At 64.2% G+C, this 15,724-nt stretch overlaps 4 protein-coding genes across 4 annotated transcripts; 2 read left to right on the top strand and 2 right to left on the bottom strand.

The window, feature by feature from the left end:
• Positions 1 to 996: 996 nt before the first annotated feature.
• EMIHUDRAFT_445928 (hypothetical protein) lies at positions 997 to 1,805 on the bottom strand (the record flags this gene model as incomplete). Its single annotated transcript, XM_005765387.1, has 3 exons — positions 1,730 to 1,805; positions 1,533 to 1,649; positions 997 to 1,208 (listed from the first exon to the last, which is right to left on the bottom strand). Coding segments are annotated over exons 1-3 (396 nt in total), but the record flags the coding sequence as incomplete, so codon positions are not given.
• Positions 1,806 to 2,917: 1,112 nt separating this feature from the next.
• On the top strand, positions 2,918 to 4,078 carry EMIHUDRAFT_247194 (hypothetical protein; the record flags this gene model as incomplete). Its single annotated transcript, XM_005765386.1, has 2 exons — positions 2,918 to 3,418; positions 3,572 to 4,078. The coding sequence occupies 2 exons, from the start codon at positions 2,918 to 2,920 to the stop codon at positions 4,076 to 4,078; spliced, it is 1,008 nt and encodes a 335-aa protein (XP_005765443.1).
• A 493-nt stretch (positions 4,079 to 4,571) lies between these two features.
• Positions 4,572 to 6,154, bottom strand: EMIHUDRAFT_247193 (hypothetical protein; the record flags this gene model as incomplete). Its single annotated transcript, XM_005765385.1, has 3 exons — positions 4,572 to 4,628; positions 4,785 to 5,123; positions 5,252 to 6,154. 3 exons carry the CDS (start codon positions 6,152 to 6,154, stop codon positions 4,572 to 4,574), a joined length of 1,299 nt encoding a protein of 432 aa, XP_005765442.1.
• Positions 6,155 to 13,234: 7,080 nt separating this feature from the next.
• EMIHUDRAFT_247190 (hypothetical protein) lies at positions 13,235 to 14,504 on the top strand (the record flags this gene model as incomplete). The annotated part of the gene is made up of 3 exons (XM_005765384.1): positions 13,235 to 13,856; positions 14,043 to 14,394; positions 14,465 to 14,504. 3 exons carry the CDS (start codon positions 13,235 to 13,237, stop codon positions 14,502 to 14,504), a joined length of 1,014 nt encoding a protein of 337 aa, XP_005765441.1.
• Between the last annotated feature and the right edge of the window lie 1,220 nt (positions 14,505 to 15,724).

The following is a 15,724-nucleotide window of genomic DNA, read 5'->3' as shown; positions in this document are numbered from 1 at the left end:
AGGGCGTCTCTGAGAACTCCATCCACGCCTGCGCAGGGGAGGGACGTCAGCCGAGGCGGCAGGCGGGGCGGCGGGTGGGGCGGCAGGCGGGGCGGCGGAGGGGTGCGGTGGGGTGCGGCGGGCTCGCCTCGATGAAGCCGTCTGGTCGCCAGAGGTCGAAGAGAGTGACGATGAGGAGGGCGCCAAAGACAGTGACGAGGAGGAAGGAGAGGCGGACGACGCCGAAGGAGGCCTGGGCCGGGAGGGCGGCCAGTCAGTGGTTCGGGGACCCAGTGTGAAGTGCAGTGCTCCGTGGTGAGGGGTGGTCTCGCCTCGAGCGTGAGCAGTCCGACGCCGAGTGTGTCTGGGACCGTCGCCGCGTACGCGACCATCGAGACAAAGAGGAAGCCCCAAAAGGCGATCCAGCAGCCGGCGATGATGTACTTTTGCGCCGTCATCGAGATGCCCTGCGACTCGGCCTTGGAGAGGACGAGCCCCACCTTGCGTTCATGATTCTCATCATCATCGTTATGATGCCCACCATCACTACTCTTCTGGAGAGGACGAGCCCGCCTTGCCGATCTCCTTTGCCGCAAAGATGAAGGTGAGGATGAAGGTGCCGAGCCCCGGGATCAGGCCCACAGTCAGGAGCGTGTTCGCAAGCCCGCCCGCGTCCTCGAGGTCGCACCACGCCTGGTCCGGCGTCGACTTCTCCGGCTTGTCGTACGGCGTGGTCGGGCCGGCGCACAGCGTGGACAGCGCGCAGGTCTTACCATTGCCGAACAAGCCGCTGCCGCAGCCGTCAAAGTACTTCTTCAAGACGTCCGAGTCAGCGCCGTCCTTGCCCAGCTCGGCCGTGGTCGTTGAGACGTAGGCCTCGTACACCTGCCGCGCAGAGATCAGGCGGCCGCGCAGCGGTCGGGCGCGAGGCTGTGCACGTCGAGCAGAGGCTGTAATATATATATATATATCACGTCGAGCAGAGGCTGTGCACGTCGGGCGTTTGCGCTGCGGGCGCACCTCCCCATTGATCCACATCATGCCCCTGACCCACCCCGTATTGTAGTGAGAAAAGATGAGCAGCAGTCCGATGACGAGCGAGGCGAGCGACACCACCGCCGGTATGCGGTGCAGCTTGGACAGGTCCTCCTGCGAGATGTCGGCCTTGTCCAGAATGTCCTTTGAAAAGGCAGCGCCGCGCGCAGCAATAGCCTGGTATCGCGCCTTGGCTGCAGAGCCACACGCAGGGCCCGCCGGGTCAGAAGGTCGGGACGGAGGGAGGGAGGGGAGGGAGGAAAAGGAGGGGGGCGAGGGAGGCAGGGCGGAGGGACAGGAGGAACGGAGAAAGCGCATTTAGGAGGGAGGGTGAGGAGGGAAGGACGGGGTGGAGAGATTGGGGGGAGGGAGGGGAGGTACGAGGGAGGAGAAGGAGGGGCGGAGGGAGAGCATGGAGGGAGGGAGCGAGGGAGATGGAAACGGAGGAGAGGAGGAGCGTGCAGCGTGTGTGCCCTCAGGCGTGGTGCGTGCGTGTGCCAGCTGTGGGTTTGACGCACCCTCGTTGACGACAAGGTAACCACCGCTTTCGTCCTTGGCCAGCACCTTGCCCGCCAGCTCCTTTGCCTTCTGTGCGCCTGCCGCCGCGTACTCTTTGCCAATCGCCGCATACTCGGCTGCGGAGCGGGCGGGAATCAGGGCTTAGGCGCGCGCTGCAGGTCCCGGCCCGCGCGCGATGCAGGGGTCGACCGCTCACCGGCCTTTTCCTTGGCCAGGTCAACCTTCTCCTTCATCGGCGAAGGCGGACCGTCCGGGGACGACATGCTTGGAAGGACAGCGGGTAGTGTCGCGATACCCCGACGCCAAAAATCCGCCAAACTCCGGCGGCTTTTTTCTTTTTTTGTCATGAACGATCTAATACTTGTCTACGTGATTGCTCTCCTAAGTTGCAGCTGCAAAGGCGCCGACCCCTTCCTCTGACCGCGCAGGCACCGGCTTGGCGCCAGACAGACCTCTGCCGCTTTCTCGGCGTCACGCGCAGCAAACAAAACAAATTTGGTATTGCAAAAAATCCTAACAATCTCCTCTCGCGCAGCTCTGCAGCGAGATTCTTGCGAGTCTCGACGGACGGGAACTTGTCGTCTCGACCGCCGTGTCGAAGGAGCCGATGTAGACCTCCCTTTCGCCCGCCCTGTACTCCGCCTTGTGGAGCGGCGGCGGCGGCAGCAGCACACGCGGGCGGACGGATTCGGACGGGGCGGAGCAGCGACCGCCTGGGCGGCCGCTGCTCTGTTCTGCCTGAGCGCGCCGTCTGTGCGCAGCTCGAGCGCGGTCAGGTGCACAGGGAAGCGTGGCGGCGCGGGGAAACGCGGCGGCGGTGGCGAGCAGGCGAGCGGCCCGCGCGCGGCGAGGCGGACAGGTGATCGGCAGGCGGGTGATGGCCGGAGTGCGGAGAGTGACCGCGCCCAGCGATCGGAGAAGACGAGCCGATCGTCGCTCGGCCGCAGCTGACCTCGAAGGCGTGCGAAGCGCGACGATCGGTCGGTGTCGGAGGGCGGCCGCCACGTGGCCATACCAAGATGGCGCCAGTTGGACGCGCCGAAAGAAAAATCTCTCGCGCGCCTTACGCGCCCTAAATTCTTCCAACGAGAGAGCGAAAATTTGTTTAAATTCTTCCAACCGATAGTACTAGCACGCGCCAGTTCGCACCTGTGTCGAGCCTGTGTGCTGTGAGAGAGAGTTGTCTTGTTTAAATTCTTCCAACCCGGCTCCGGTGGTGTGCCGGTGATAGTACTAGCACGCGCCAGTTCGCACCTGTGTCGAGCCTGTCTGCTGTGAGAGAGAGTTCTTTTGTTTATATTCTTCCAACCAATACTCGTGCGTCCCGCCGTTCCGAAGCGTGGGTCCCGCACCGGGCCAGAAGAGGACATATCCACACACATATATGGGGCTGCCCCGCGCAGCACGCGCGCACGCGCTGCCGCCGCTCGCTCACACGCCGCCCAACGCCAGTGCGCTAGTTCGCAGTGCGGCCGCACACGCTATGGACAGGCACGGCTTGTTGGGCTGCAGTCTCCAGCACGGTGTGGAAGCTCCAGAAGCCCTGCCGCCGCGCACGCTCTTCTGGCACGTGAGCAACGCCGACGAGGTCGTGATGCGCCAGGCTGATCAGATCGAGCGCTCCGACGCCTTCCGCGCGGGGATGAGGGTCAAGTTTGTCGCATCAGATGGCTGCGTCCGGCCGCAGGGCGAGAGCGTCAGCGAGGGCGCGCTGGCGATGCTGGAGCGGCGAGGCGGCTTCGAGCGGGCGCGCCGACCCCGGGGGTTGCAGTGCCGCCAGGGCTACCGCGAGTACTTTGAGCTGCCCACCCTCCTGCTGCTGCACGAGCACTGCAGCCTCAAGCCGGGACGTGAGCTGGTCGCTTATGCGCACACAAAGACCAACGTGCTGCACAACAGCAAGTTGACCGGCGCCCTCCTCTCGGGTCGCAGCCACCTCGACTGTGTCCGGGCGCTCGCCGCCGGCCCGGACCGGGCCGCCTGCGGCCCGCAGCCAAAGCCGTCCTCCCCCGGCCCGTGGGCGGGCAACGTGCTCGAGGGCGACACGTGGTGCCACTTCTCGGGCAACTTTTGGTGGGCGCGGTGCGACCACGTGCGCACGCTCAACCCGCCATTCTCGGAGGAGCTGCTCTCGGAGGGCGAGGCGGCCGATCGCACCGCCCTTCCCGCTGGAAACGGCCGGAGGTGGCACGGCTCGTGGCGCGACATCCGCCCGTACGGCCGCTACTTCGCCGAGTGGTGGCTGCTCAACGACAAGACGCGGCCGCGCGACAGCTTCTACGGCGGCGCCGTCGAAGAGCGCATGGGCAATGCGACGCGCTCGCTCGCCACGTGGCGCGCCCACATTTGGAGGCAGGCGCACCTGCTGCAGAATGACGCGCGGCGCACTCCTGCGTTTGCGGCCGAGGTGGCGGCGCGTCGTGACATCGCACTGACGCCGCTCGCCCGCCGACTGGTCCGGGAGGACCCCGGGCTTCTCCGGTGGCCGCGCCAGTGCGGGGTGCACCTGCCCCCCGACTGCCCCCTCGCGCTAGTCGCACGGTGACTCGCGCGCAAGATGGCTCTCCTAGCCTACCCGTACCCGTGCGCTCTGCCACTACTCTCTACTGTCAGTGGCACCGCACTCTCTATGGCGTGGCATACAATCATGTATATTCGTGCATAGCTGCAACGATGATGTCCCCGGCGCCCTGCAGCAGCACGATCTTGGTGTGAGGGATCTTCAGTCCTTCCCAAACAGAACCTACCGTCACATGCCCGTGGGACACAGTTTGGCGGGAGTACTCAGACACGGGCCACTGAGTCTCTCAGTGGCCTAGAGCTCCCAGGAACAACTTCAGGTGAACCAGGATTGTTATCGTGTGCACCGCGTCACAACGACCCAGTCGACACACGCACACGTGCACTCACAAGGGCGATCGGTCAGAGAGGTGGACAAAAGAGACACTAATGGCACGTTCCCGGGCATTTGATGGGTGCCTAGCTGGAGCGGGAGGAGTGCGACTCTAGCGGCTGCGGCGATCTCGGGAGCACGTCTCTCAGTCGTCGTGCGGCTTCTTCTCAGCCTCCGCCTTTGGCGGCTGCTCGAGAAGCCGCTTCGAGTAGAGCGCGTTCGCGCGCGGTGAGCGAAGCGGCGAGTGCACTTGCCGCCCGCCGCTGCCCGCCGCGACGGGCGAGGCCGCGTCGGCGCCGGCCGCGAGGAGCGGCGCGCCCGAGCCGTCGCCGATGTAGCGCAGCAGGACGCGGCCGACCGGGGTGAGGCGGATGGCGATGAGGGTCGCAGCGCGGAAGTAGGGCAGCTGCAGCCAGACGGCGAGCACGAGCTGGCCGTGCGTGGAGAAGGGGAGCCAGAGCAGCCACGGCAGCTGCTGCAGCACGGCGGAGACGGCGCAGTGGAGCAGCCAGTACCGCAGCTGCACCTGCGTCGCGAACGCGGCATCGGCCGCCGCCTCGGCTCCGTGCCGCTGCGCCTCGAGCGCCTCGACGGAGCGCAGCGCCGGGTGGCAGACCGACCAGTACAGGAGCGTGTACGCCGTGAGCGGATACGGCGTGCAGAGGCAGAGCGCCGCGGCGAGCAGCAGCCACCCCTCCTGCGAGTCAGTCCATCAGCGGTGAGCAGCTGACGTAACTCGTTGGGGCGGCGAGCTGGAGCAAAGCCCTCCTGCGCAGTCTGCGCCAGCGCGGCGTACAGCCCGGCCGGCAGGAGCAGCCTCAGCACCAGCCCGATCTGCGCAGACACGCCGGCTGGAAGGGCGGGCAGCGCGTCCGAGAGCCTCTGTGCGCGCGCGGCCAGCACCGGCCCGACGAGCGAGTAGAGCAGCGGCAGGCCGCTGTGCGGGAGGTGGAGCCACGCGGCGGCGCAAAAGAGGACGGGGGCGGCCGAGGGCGAGTCGAGCGAGAGGGCCTGCGCGGGGAGCAGCCGCGCGGCAAACGGGAGCAGCGCGAGCGCCTCGGAGAGGAGCTGTGCGCTCGCCCACAGAACCCAAAACATCAGCCAGCTGCGCTGCAGCGCTCGGTCCTCCTGCCCGTCCGACCGGAGGGTGAGGAGGGTGCGCACCCAGGGCACTGGCGTGAGCAGCAGCGTCGCGGCGTGCGGCCAGACGGGGCGAAGCATCGGCGCGAGCCGCACCGCCTCCAGCAGCCGCGCCGCCGCCAGGCAGCCGACCGCATACAGGCCGTGCGGCAGCAGGCGGGCGACGAGGCGTGAGCGCTGACGCACGGCGCCGGCGAGGCGCGCGTAGCGCTCGGCCACGGGCCGGTAGAAGCGCGCCGCCCCCCATTCGCGCAACCGCGCGCAGTAACGCTTGCGCCGAAGCAAGCGGCGCAGCCAAATCGCACAGGCGACTGCGAGCACCAAGGCCGCCTCGAGAAGCAGGACATCCCGCGGCTGCTGAGCAAAGGCGGTTGCGGCCCGCTTCGCGTACGGGGCGATCGCATGGGCCGTGTGCTGCACACCACACGACAGCGGAAAGAATGCGAGACGCAAGAGGCGGAGCCAGGCAAGCCCAGACTCGTGCGCCTTGACGAGAGCAACGCTGAGTGCGCCCCGCAACTCTGTCGCGCTCACTGCCTCGCAGTGAGACAACGTAATGCTGCTCGGCGTCGCCGCGATCTGCTCCATGCAGGATCGATGATCCAGCCGGCGTGCCGCGCACTCGCCAGGCCCGCACCTTGCCCGCGCCCCGCCCCTGACGGCCTGCCCGTCAGCGCAGGTGAACCCCAAGACTCGCCGAGCGAGGGGCCGCGCGGAGCGTTTTTTTTCATTCAATAAATGAGCACTTGAGCACTGGAAAGGGTCGGTTCCGCATGGTACGGGACCCCTCGATCGTCTCGCCCTCCCTCACTGGTGTGTTCATTGGGGGGGGTCATAACAAACACGGTACAGGATCGAGGTGCACGCTGCCGAAGCAGTGTCGTCCCCCCCCTCTCTCTCTCCCCGACGGCGATGGCGGTGTGACCGATCGAGCTACAAGAGGAGCTTGTTCAGCAGGATCCGGGAATTAAATAAATTAGAGTTTGCCTCCATTTTTAGTGTACGTACTTTTTGCTTACTGCTACTGGGGAAAAAAGGGAGAGGGAGGTGCGATTTCTAGGCCCTTGGGGGCCCTACGAACGAATCTTCGGGGATGGGGCTCACTGCCGCGCTCACTGGGTTCGAGAGAGAGAGATTGTGTATGTATGTGGCTCTTACGTACGTTCCCGGAGGAGGACTGCTGACAGGGTTTGCGATGGGGAGCGAGCCGAAGGGGTTCTCGGAGGTTAGTGCACCACTAACGTCTATCTATCTAACCGCCGTAGCGCAAGCACTTGGAGCAAGAACACTGCGACTGCGGATCGGATGTCTTGCGGGTGATGACCTTCGACGCCGCAGTTTGTGCTGCAGCTGGGGGTCGGGCTCATACACACACATACTAGCACCCCACCTCGCGGGCCGATCTTCTGGCCAGCGAGGTTGCTGCGGAGCACTCGATTTTCGGTCGTCCGTCAAAATATCTCAAGATCCTAATATCTCCCCAAACCTTTGCTCAGCTGATCCAGCCTGGGGGGAAGGCCAGCCTTGGCCGCTTCCTGAGGGAGGGTGTAGAGGATGTAGAGTGTAGAGCGCTGTAGAGCTGTAGAGATGTAGAGCGCTCTGGAGCGCTGTAGAGCTGTAGAGCTCTACATCCGCCGCGGGACGAAGCGCCTGCGTTGTAGAGCGATGTAGAGCGCGATTTTGCTGTAGAGTTTGTTGTAGAGGCTCTAACAGCCAAACCGCCGGGAAGGCAGTGACTCAAAGAGGTCGAGCCGCGCTAATGGGGTGTCTCCGAGCTTACTGGAGCTCTGATGGACGGCCCTGACTATCCCTGACACACAGAGAGTCACTCCGACGGCACACAACACCCTATAACTGCGTCATGACCAGCCTGCCATGCGTCGCCGGTGCCGCATTCGTCGCTGTGCTTCTTTAGCAGGCGGTGGACTGTCGGCTGCGAGGACGGTCGCATTTGCGCGAGGCGAGGCGAGCATTCAGACGCGTTGCATGCGCCATGACTCGCGCCAGCGCGTGCGCGAGCTCCTGGCTGAGCGTTGAGTCCAGGCGAGTTGCGCTGGCCACGATCGCTACGCCGAGCCGAGCTGACGCGCCGAGGCGCCGGCCAGTCGCAGCCGTGAGGCATGCCACAGCAGCAGAGGCACCTGCCACCCATTGGGCGGCTGGCAAGAGTGCAACTACACAACAGCTCTACAGCGCTCTACACTCTACACCCTCTACACCCTCCCTCAGGGCCGCTTGGCCCCTGGGCAAAGAACCCCAGCACCTCATCAGGCTTCCTTCCCTGAGCGTCACAGCTCGGTGATTGCGCCGGCCGGACACCACTGTGACGGCCGTGCCGGGCATTTTGAACGCGACCATCGGGGGCAAAGACATGGGCTCTATGGCTCAGACTGGACTCCTCTTGGTCCCTCCCTCCCTTCTGATGCCCTAGGCCACACCTGGGCCTTACCTGGGGTCCCAGGGGCCGGGGGCAGGGTTTGCGGCCCCCCGAAACTGGCATGGGGAACCTTAACAGATTTACTGATTTGAAAAATCGGGCGTGAAATCATATCATTATCAATCAACCTAACCTAACCATGCGCGCAAGCAAGCACTTTATTTTTCCAGCTTCCCCCCTGCGGGTGCGCGAAAGGTAGCTCAGGGGGTAATCAGAGGAATCCCCTCGACATCCGTAAAAGTTATCCGGGGCGCCGTGTTGGATTTGATTTGGCTACGAGTAAAAACTCCGACCAGCCGCTAAGCGCTATATTCAACCATTCCGAAGTCCCGTCGACGTATAAGGCTTGCCAGCTTGCCAGCTGGCCGGCGCGGGCCGCATGCGATGCGCGGGCATGCTCGCGCTCCTCGTGCCTGTGGTCCTGGCCCGACGGCCGCACTCACCGGAATCACCGGAATGCCCCAGTGGGTCCGTCCCTCGGGGGCTGCTGCTTGACTTCTCGCACGATGACGAGGTGGTCAACAACCTCGGTGGCTACCCGGGAGGCAGAGACATCGGTGGGGGTGTCAACTGTGACCCACGGGCTCGGTTTGATCTGCCGATGTACGATGGTGAGATATGCCCCTGCGGATGTGGATGCCGATGCGATAATGAAGACGAGGTCGCGCCACCGGGCACGCCAGAAGAGCTCCGGTACAGCAGAGTCGGCTTCATCTACACAGGCGACGGGAGTGAGCCCGTCGAGGTGGATGTCGTGGTGACGAACCTCACCATGTACACGCCGTGGCGAACGGAGGATACTGGTCACCACACCCTCAACAGTCTCACGGAATCGTCCAATTCCGCCTTTGCACAAATCAGCATGCTTGAGGGCACCTCGACGACGTTCCGGTACTCTTTCATGGAGCCTGACACGACGACACCTGTCGAGATGCCAAGTGCGCCTCTGCCCGCCCGCAGCTCGCCTCGCTACCCGCATGCCAGCCTGCCCCATACCTCTGGCGCCAGCCCCCGCCGACGCTCGCCCGGCCGTTGCTCGCGCAGGCTTCGAGTTCTGCTTCTTTGATATCGACACTGGCCCTCAGAATTCGGGCGAGCCGATTATCATGCAAGAGACGATTGAGGCGTGCGAGGTCAGCGGGTACTTCACGCATGGCAAGCTTCCCGCCGTCTCGCCAATGAAAGAGCACCTCTGTGAAAACGTCAAGACTGAGGGTTATCTGAGCATCTCCGAGGGCGGAGGCTGCGTCTCGGCCACCGGTCTCAAGGAGGGTATCGGGCACGACAACCCTGGCGATTGGTATCAGGTGCTGTCGAATGGCGACGATGACCACTTTGGCAGTCAGGGATGGATGTGTGAAGATTATGACGTCTGTCCAGCATCTGGTGTTTCGGGATCCGTGAGATATCCGGGCCAGGTGCCAGACATCATCAATTGTGACGGCGGACAACCGACGCCAGAGGCGGGCGTCTACAAGCCCGGCTCGGGCAGGCTCAGCGGGAATCCGATGCGGTACACGTTGCCGAAGTTTTTCTGCGCCGAGTATGCAGCAGGAGTCTCGTACTTTGATGTCACTTACAAGATCACGGACGACCCCGCCGTCAAATGGGGCAGAAACTTTCTCTTTGCAGGGACCGGCATGCCAACAGAATGCGTGTCCGACAGAGATAGCGACGGCATCCCCGATGCCACGGAGGGCACGGGCGACGCTGACAGCGATGGCTGCCCCGACGCCTTGGAGAGCAACACAGAGGACGCGGACGGCGACGGGCTGCCTGACTTCGAGGACCCCGACTCGGACGGCGATGGCATCCCAGACGCTACAGAGGGCTGCACCACAGACACGGACGGCGACGGCATCCCCAACTACCTCGACCCCGACTCAGACGGCGACGGGTCGCCCGACGCGGAGGAGGGCACCGGCGACGCGGACAGCGACGGCGTGCCGGACCGCCTCGAGGACAACACCAAGGACGCGGACAGCGACGGCACGCCCGACTTCGAGGACCCCGACTCGGACAACGACAACATCCCGGACGGCGTAGAAGGCACGACCGACACGGACGGCGACGGCATCCCCAACTACCTCGACCCCGACTCGGACGGCGATGGCTGCCCCGACGCCGACGAGGGCTCGGCCGACCACGACGGCGACGGCCTCCCGGATGCCGTTGACCCCGACTCGGACGGCGATGGCGTGCCCGACGCGGAGGAGGGGTGCTTCGCCGACGCGGACAGCGACGGCGTGCCGGACCGCCTCGAGGACAACACCAAGGACGCGGACAGCGACGGCACGCCCGACTTCCAAGACACCGACTCGGACAACGACAACGTCCCCGACGCCGAGGAGGGCACGGGCGACTCGGACAGCGACGGCATCGACGACGACCTCGACCCCGACGCAGACGGCGACGGGTCGCCCGACGCGGAGGAGGGCACCGGCGACGCGGACAGCGACGGCGTGCCGGACCGCCTCGAGGACAACACCAAGGACGCGGACAGCGACGGCACGCCCGACTTCGAGGACCCCGACTCGGACAACGACAACATCCCGGACGGTGTAGAAGGCACTGTTGACACGGACGGCGACGGCATCCCCAACTACCTCGACCCCGACTCGGACGGCGATGGCTGCCCCGACGCCGACGAGGGCTCGGCCGACCAAACACCAAGGACGCGGACAGCGACGGCACGCCCGACTTCCAAGACACCGACTCGGACAACGACAACGTCCCCGACGCCGAGGAGGGCACGGGCGACTCGGACAGCGACGGCATCGACGACGATCTCGACCCCGACGCAGACGGCGACGGGTCGCCCGACGCGGAGGAGGGCACCGGCGACGCGGACAGCGACGGCGTGCCGGACCGCCTCGAGGACAACACCAAGGACGCGGACAGCGACGGCACGCCCGACTTCGAGGACCCCGACTCGGACAACGACAACATCCCGGACGGTGTAGAAGGCACTGTTGACACGGACGGCGACGGCATCCCCAACTACCTCGACCCCGACTCGGACGGCGATGGCTGCCCCGACGCCGACGAGGGCTCGGCCGACCACGACGGCGACGGCCTCCCGGATGCCGTCGACCCCGACTCGGACGGCGACGGCGTGCCCGACGCGGAGGAGGGGTGCTTCGCCGACGCGGACAGCGACGGCGTGCCGGACCGCCTAACATTGCAATTCATAATTCGTAATGCAAAGCTCTTCCGATGTTCCATTCCAACCAGGCTCGAGTCCCAGGCATCATCCACAGTCTCACAGGGGGTCGGTGCTTGATCCGGCGCCCGACGCCCGGCGTTGCGAGGCACGCGGTGTGCCCGACGGGTTCGCGCGGTCGCGGCGAAGGCTAAAGAGGCGGTCCTTCAAACGCTGGAATGCTTTCGTGTCGAGCCGTCCAGCTCGCCGCCACCGCCGTGGTCGCGGAACCACCGCTCCTGCAGGAACTCGTCCTCAATGACAAAGTCCGTGGCTACCGGTGCGGGCGAGAGCGGGCGTTGCATTTGCTGCTGTCGGCTGAATGATGCGATGGTCCACTCGCAAGTCACTGGCACCGTCGCGCCTCTCGGCACCTCGTCCCAAGGCCGGCCGTAAAATAAGGAGATGCGCCCCTGCAACTCCAGCGCGCGTTCCTGGTCGAGTTCATATGCGCGCTGTCGTCAGGCGCCTCCTCGAGTGGCCGCCTCACTGGCGAGTCCGGGTAGGAGAAGTAACAGTCATCCCCGTAGGCGGGCGAGCCAGGCGGTGTCGGACCTCCACCGCCTGGAGCAAGCTGCGCCTCGAGCCATGCCTGTGACGCCTCTGAACCCGGGTCGCGCAGGTATGCATCGGCCTCAGCAGCATCGCCCGTGTAAGCTTGTACACGGCGGTTGCGAAAGTTGGCAATGCTGCCACGGGTGGAGAGGCGCCAATCACCAGTCTCAGAATCTTGCACCCAAATTTTCTCTGAAGCGTGTGCGAGGTCGTCTTGCTGATCTCGCTCAATCCGCGTGGCACGCTCGAGTTTAGCCCGCTCCTCATGCCGATCGGCCTCGACGCCATCCCAGCCCTCCGGCACCCAATCCACGCCTGATGGCTGCCCGTCGTTGGCGCGCGGCTCCAAAAGCGCCTCGTCGAGGTAGTCGCAGGTGACTCCGGGCACGTCTGGGGCGATGCCTACGCCATCGTAGGTGCACGTGCACGCACCCTCGCACATGCAACCGTCCATGTACTCGAGCCGGGCGCGCTCGTACGCTTCGGATGCGCGCCACTCGGTGATGCGTTCACCATCAATCGGCTGTCCAGCTTGCTGTGGGTCGAGCAGCCAGTCGCGGAAATCCTCAACCTCAACCACGCCGAGAGCTGCCTCCGACGCGACCTTTGCCACCGCAGCGTCAAAGGTGATCGGTGCTGGCTGTGATTCCTTGCTCTCACGCTGCTGACGGCGGCGTCGCTGCTGGTCGGCCACTCGTTTTGTCGCCCGCTCCCCTTGCGACATGGCGGCGGCCCTTCGCTTTGCGCTGCTTGCGAGCCCAGCGGTGATCTGGTGATGCTGTGCTGTCGGCTGCGCTTGCCGGATGACTCCCCCACGACGCCTTCCTGCGTGGGTCGCCTGCGTCGCATCCTCGTCGTCGGTGGCCGGTGGCGGTTCGCGCTCTCGCTCCTTGCCCCCCATGCGCGCCGTGGCTCCCGAGCTGAGGCCGACGATTTGCGGCGGGACGGCCGAGTTTGAATGAGCTGGTTCGCGGCTTCAAGAGCGGTCGGCGCTCCGGCACAAGAGACTTATAAGGGTAGACATCTCTCTCTTGATGTACGTCTCTCTCTCTCTCTCTCTTGATGTAGAGTTTGTTGTAGAGATTTCACGTTGTAGAGCGCCTCTACATTGCTCTACATCTGCATCGCTCTGTCCCGCGCCGGATGTAGAGCTCTACAGCTCTACATTGCTCTACAGCGCTCCAGAGCGCTCTACATCGCTACAGCTCTACAGCGCTCTACACTCTACATCCTCTACACCCTCCCTCAGCTCAGTTGCTGGCGGCCGCAGTCTTTCTGTGACCCACCCACCTCTCCCTTGTGTTTTGTCTGGGGAGGGGTTTCTCCTGCGGAGTCGTGCGTGCACGGGGCTCCTCTTTGCGAATACTCCCTACTTACATCTCGTACCCGTTCTACCACAGAGAACTTTAGGTGGTTTTTTGCGGCGCATCCCCCCCGCGAGAACTTGTGCGACCGCCTTCCGGGCGTCCCGCCGATGCGTCTGTGTGTTCTCGCAGCAATCGCAGTGGTGGCAACAGTCGATGCTACCACTACACGGGTCAACAAACCCCGGCTAAAGCAGGTGTACGCTTTCACCTTGGGCAACACGATCAATGGCGGCTTGGTTGGAGCGCTTGGTCCATCGGTCGCTTTCTTCCAGTCGTCTACTGGCCTCAGCCAGGCGGGGCTGGCCCGAAGCTTTATGATCAATCGACTTGCAAAGCTGGTTGGAACCGCGATCTGGGCTGAGTATGCGAGCCGTCTCGAGCGCGGCTACTCCTGCCCCTTCTCTCCTAGGACTGTGCTCGTGTCTGTGATGCTTTTGGAGACGGTGTGCTCGTTGCTCATCGTTAGCCTACGCAGCAGCGCGAGATCGCTGCAGGTTGCACTCGCAGCCTTTGGGCTGTGCTATGGCCTGGCGGACTCTGGCTTCGACCTTCTTACCGTGTGGTCCGAAACCGCTGACACGAAAGCAACGAGGACGCACGTTGCCTTGCTTAACGCCGGCTTTACGGCGGGCGCAATTCTCACTCCGGCAGTTGTCGGTGCAGCGATCAAGCTTGGTGGCTCGAGCTATACTTGCTTCCTCGTGCTCGCCGCCTTGTCTGCATTGACCGGTGTCGCCATCTCGGCGTGCGACATGCTTGCCGACGGGGTACCTGTACCTGTCAGGGAGGAGGGAGGCGGCGATGACGGCGACATGGTTGCAGAACGAACTCAACCACGCCCGGACACGAGCCCGAAGTCCCAGAGCTCGTTGTTTTTCGTGGCGTGTATGTTTGCCGTGCTATTTTGCGCCACAGGAAGCGAGCACGTCGTTGGGACTTGGCTCCCGTGCCTCGGCGCGGACAAGGGAGGGCTCAGCATGGCCGCGATGGCCGGGATGTCGTCTTTCTTTTGGGCGACCATTTGCGCTGGCCGTATCGGTTGGGTCTTTCTCTCGACTCAGATTCAGTCCGGCTGGCCAGTGCTTGCAGCAAGCGGCGGGACAATGATGCTCGCTGGAGCCCTATATGTCGATTATGTTGCTCGCCACGGCACATGGCAGCTTTGGCTAGCCACTTTCCTTCTTGGCCTCGGATGCTCCAGCTCCCTGCCCTGTGCTCTCACCATGCCAATGGAGGCGCAAATTCCTCTCACGCCGAGCGTGCTTATGTGCCTGAATCTCGCCGGAACGGTTGGCGAGATGGTCGCGCCTTTTTTGGTCGGTCTGGCGCTGCAACAGGGCGTATACCGATCATTGGGCTTGGGCGTCGTGGGGATGATGGTGGTGATGGGAGGGGCGTCATCACTCGCCTGGTCCACCTCTCGGCGTGTGGCACCAGCAACACCTAGGACGAGTGTGGTCTGTCCCATATCCCCCACAACTCTCTAGGTCACCCCTTTTTTCTCTAGGTTGCAGGTCCTCAGGTGGGAACCGGAACCGGAAAGGTGCATGGGATGGTCTGGGAGGAATCTCGACTGGGAGATTTCTCACCTGATACTGGGCTGGGACGGGACACTCAGTTCGGAGGAGCACAGCGTCAAGGTGTCATCCCGTGTGTATATACACATCGCGACGAATGCTCGTCGTGTTGACTATATTCTCTGCCGATACACTCACGGACACGGTACGGCTCTACCGCAATCCTCTTTCTCTCGTCCGTGGGGCATCCCCGCCCTCTACAGTATTATGCAGTGTATTGCACCAGGGTGGACACGGAGAGCGCAGACAAGTCCCGCACCCGCCCCTCTCTCGTGTATCTGCTATCTCACAGCATGCCCTGCAACCCAGTGTCTTTTCGCCTCTTCGTGGTCTCGTCTCCGTCCTCCCAGTCTCGCTTCCGGCCGTAGAGATTCAGCCAGCCCTGGTCGGGGCCGCTCATGCAGACCAGCTGCCGCAGCCGGCGCGGGAGCGTCTCCCTCGAGATTGCGCCGTCGCCATCGGCGACCCCACCGAAGGGTCCAAACCACCACGTCCACGCGTAGCCCTGGAACCGCAGCGGGTCGCAGACTTCGCCCATACCCAAGACGAAGCGCTGCACGTCGCCGCGGATGTCGCTGCCCGCCTTCCACATCCAGCCGCACGCCTGCGCGAGACGGATCCAGAATGGGGGGCCGTATCGAATTATCCGGCGCTCAGACCGAACAGCCGGCACGTCGAGCACAAAACAGAGTGCGGCCATCACCAGCCCGAGCGCGAAGCCGAGGAAGATGAGCGGCGCGCCGCGCCGGAAGAGCTTGAGCGCGCGGTGCATCGCACTCCCACGGCGGTCGATTTGCGCCGGCCCATTCTCGCCGAGGTGCGTCGCCAGAGCGATGAGGATCGGCCCTCGCACGAGCACGTAGAAGAAGCAGAAGGAGCTGAGGCTGCCACACGCGTCGAAGAGGAACGAATGTATGCTCGGCCCGTGCTCGACCGCCGTGAGCACGGCGAAGTTGTTAGCAATCATGATGCCCGACACAGTCATGATGATGTTGAAGTCGTTGTACGAGTTGCGGGCGT

The sequence above is a fragment of the Emiliania huxleyi genome, assembly GCF_000372725.1.
Source record: "Emiliania huxleyi CCMP1516 unplaced genomic scaffold EMIHUscaffold_555, whole genome shotgun sequence".
NCBI lineage: Eukaryota > Haptophyta > Isochrysidales > Noelaerhabdaceae > Emiliania > Emiliania huxleyi.
Note: the sequence above shows the minus strand (reverse complement) of the source record. Positions and strands in the feature narration are given on the sequence as shown.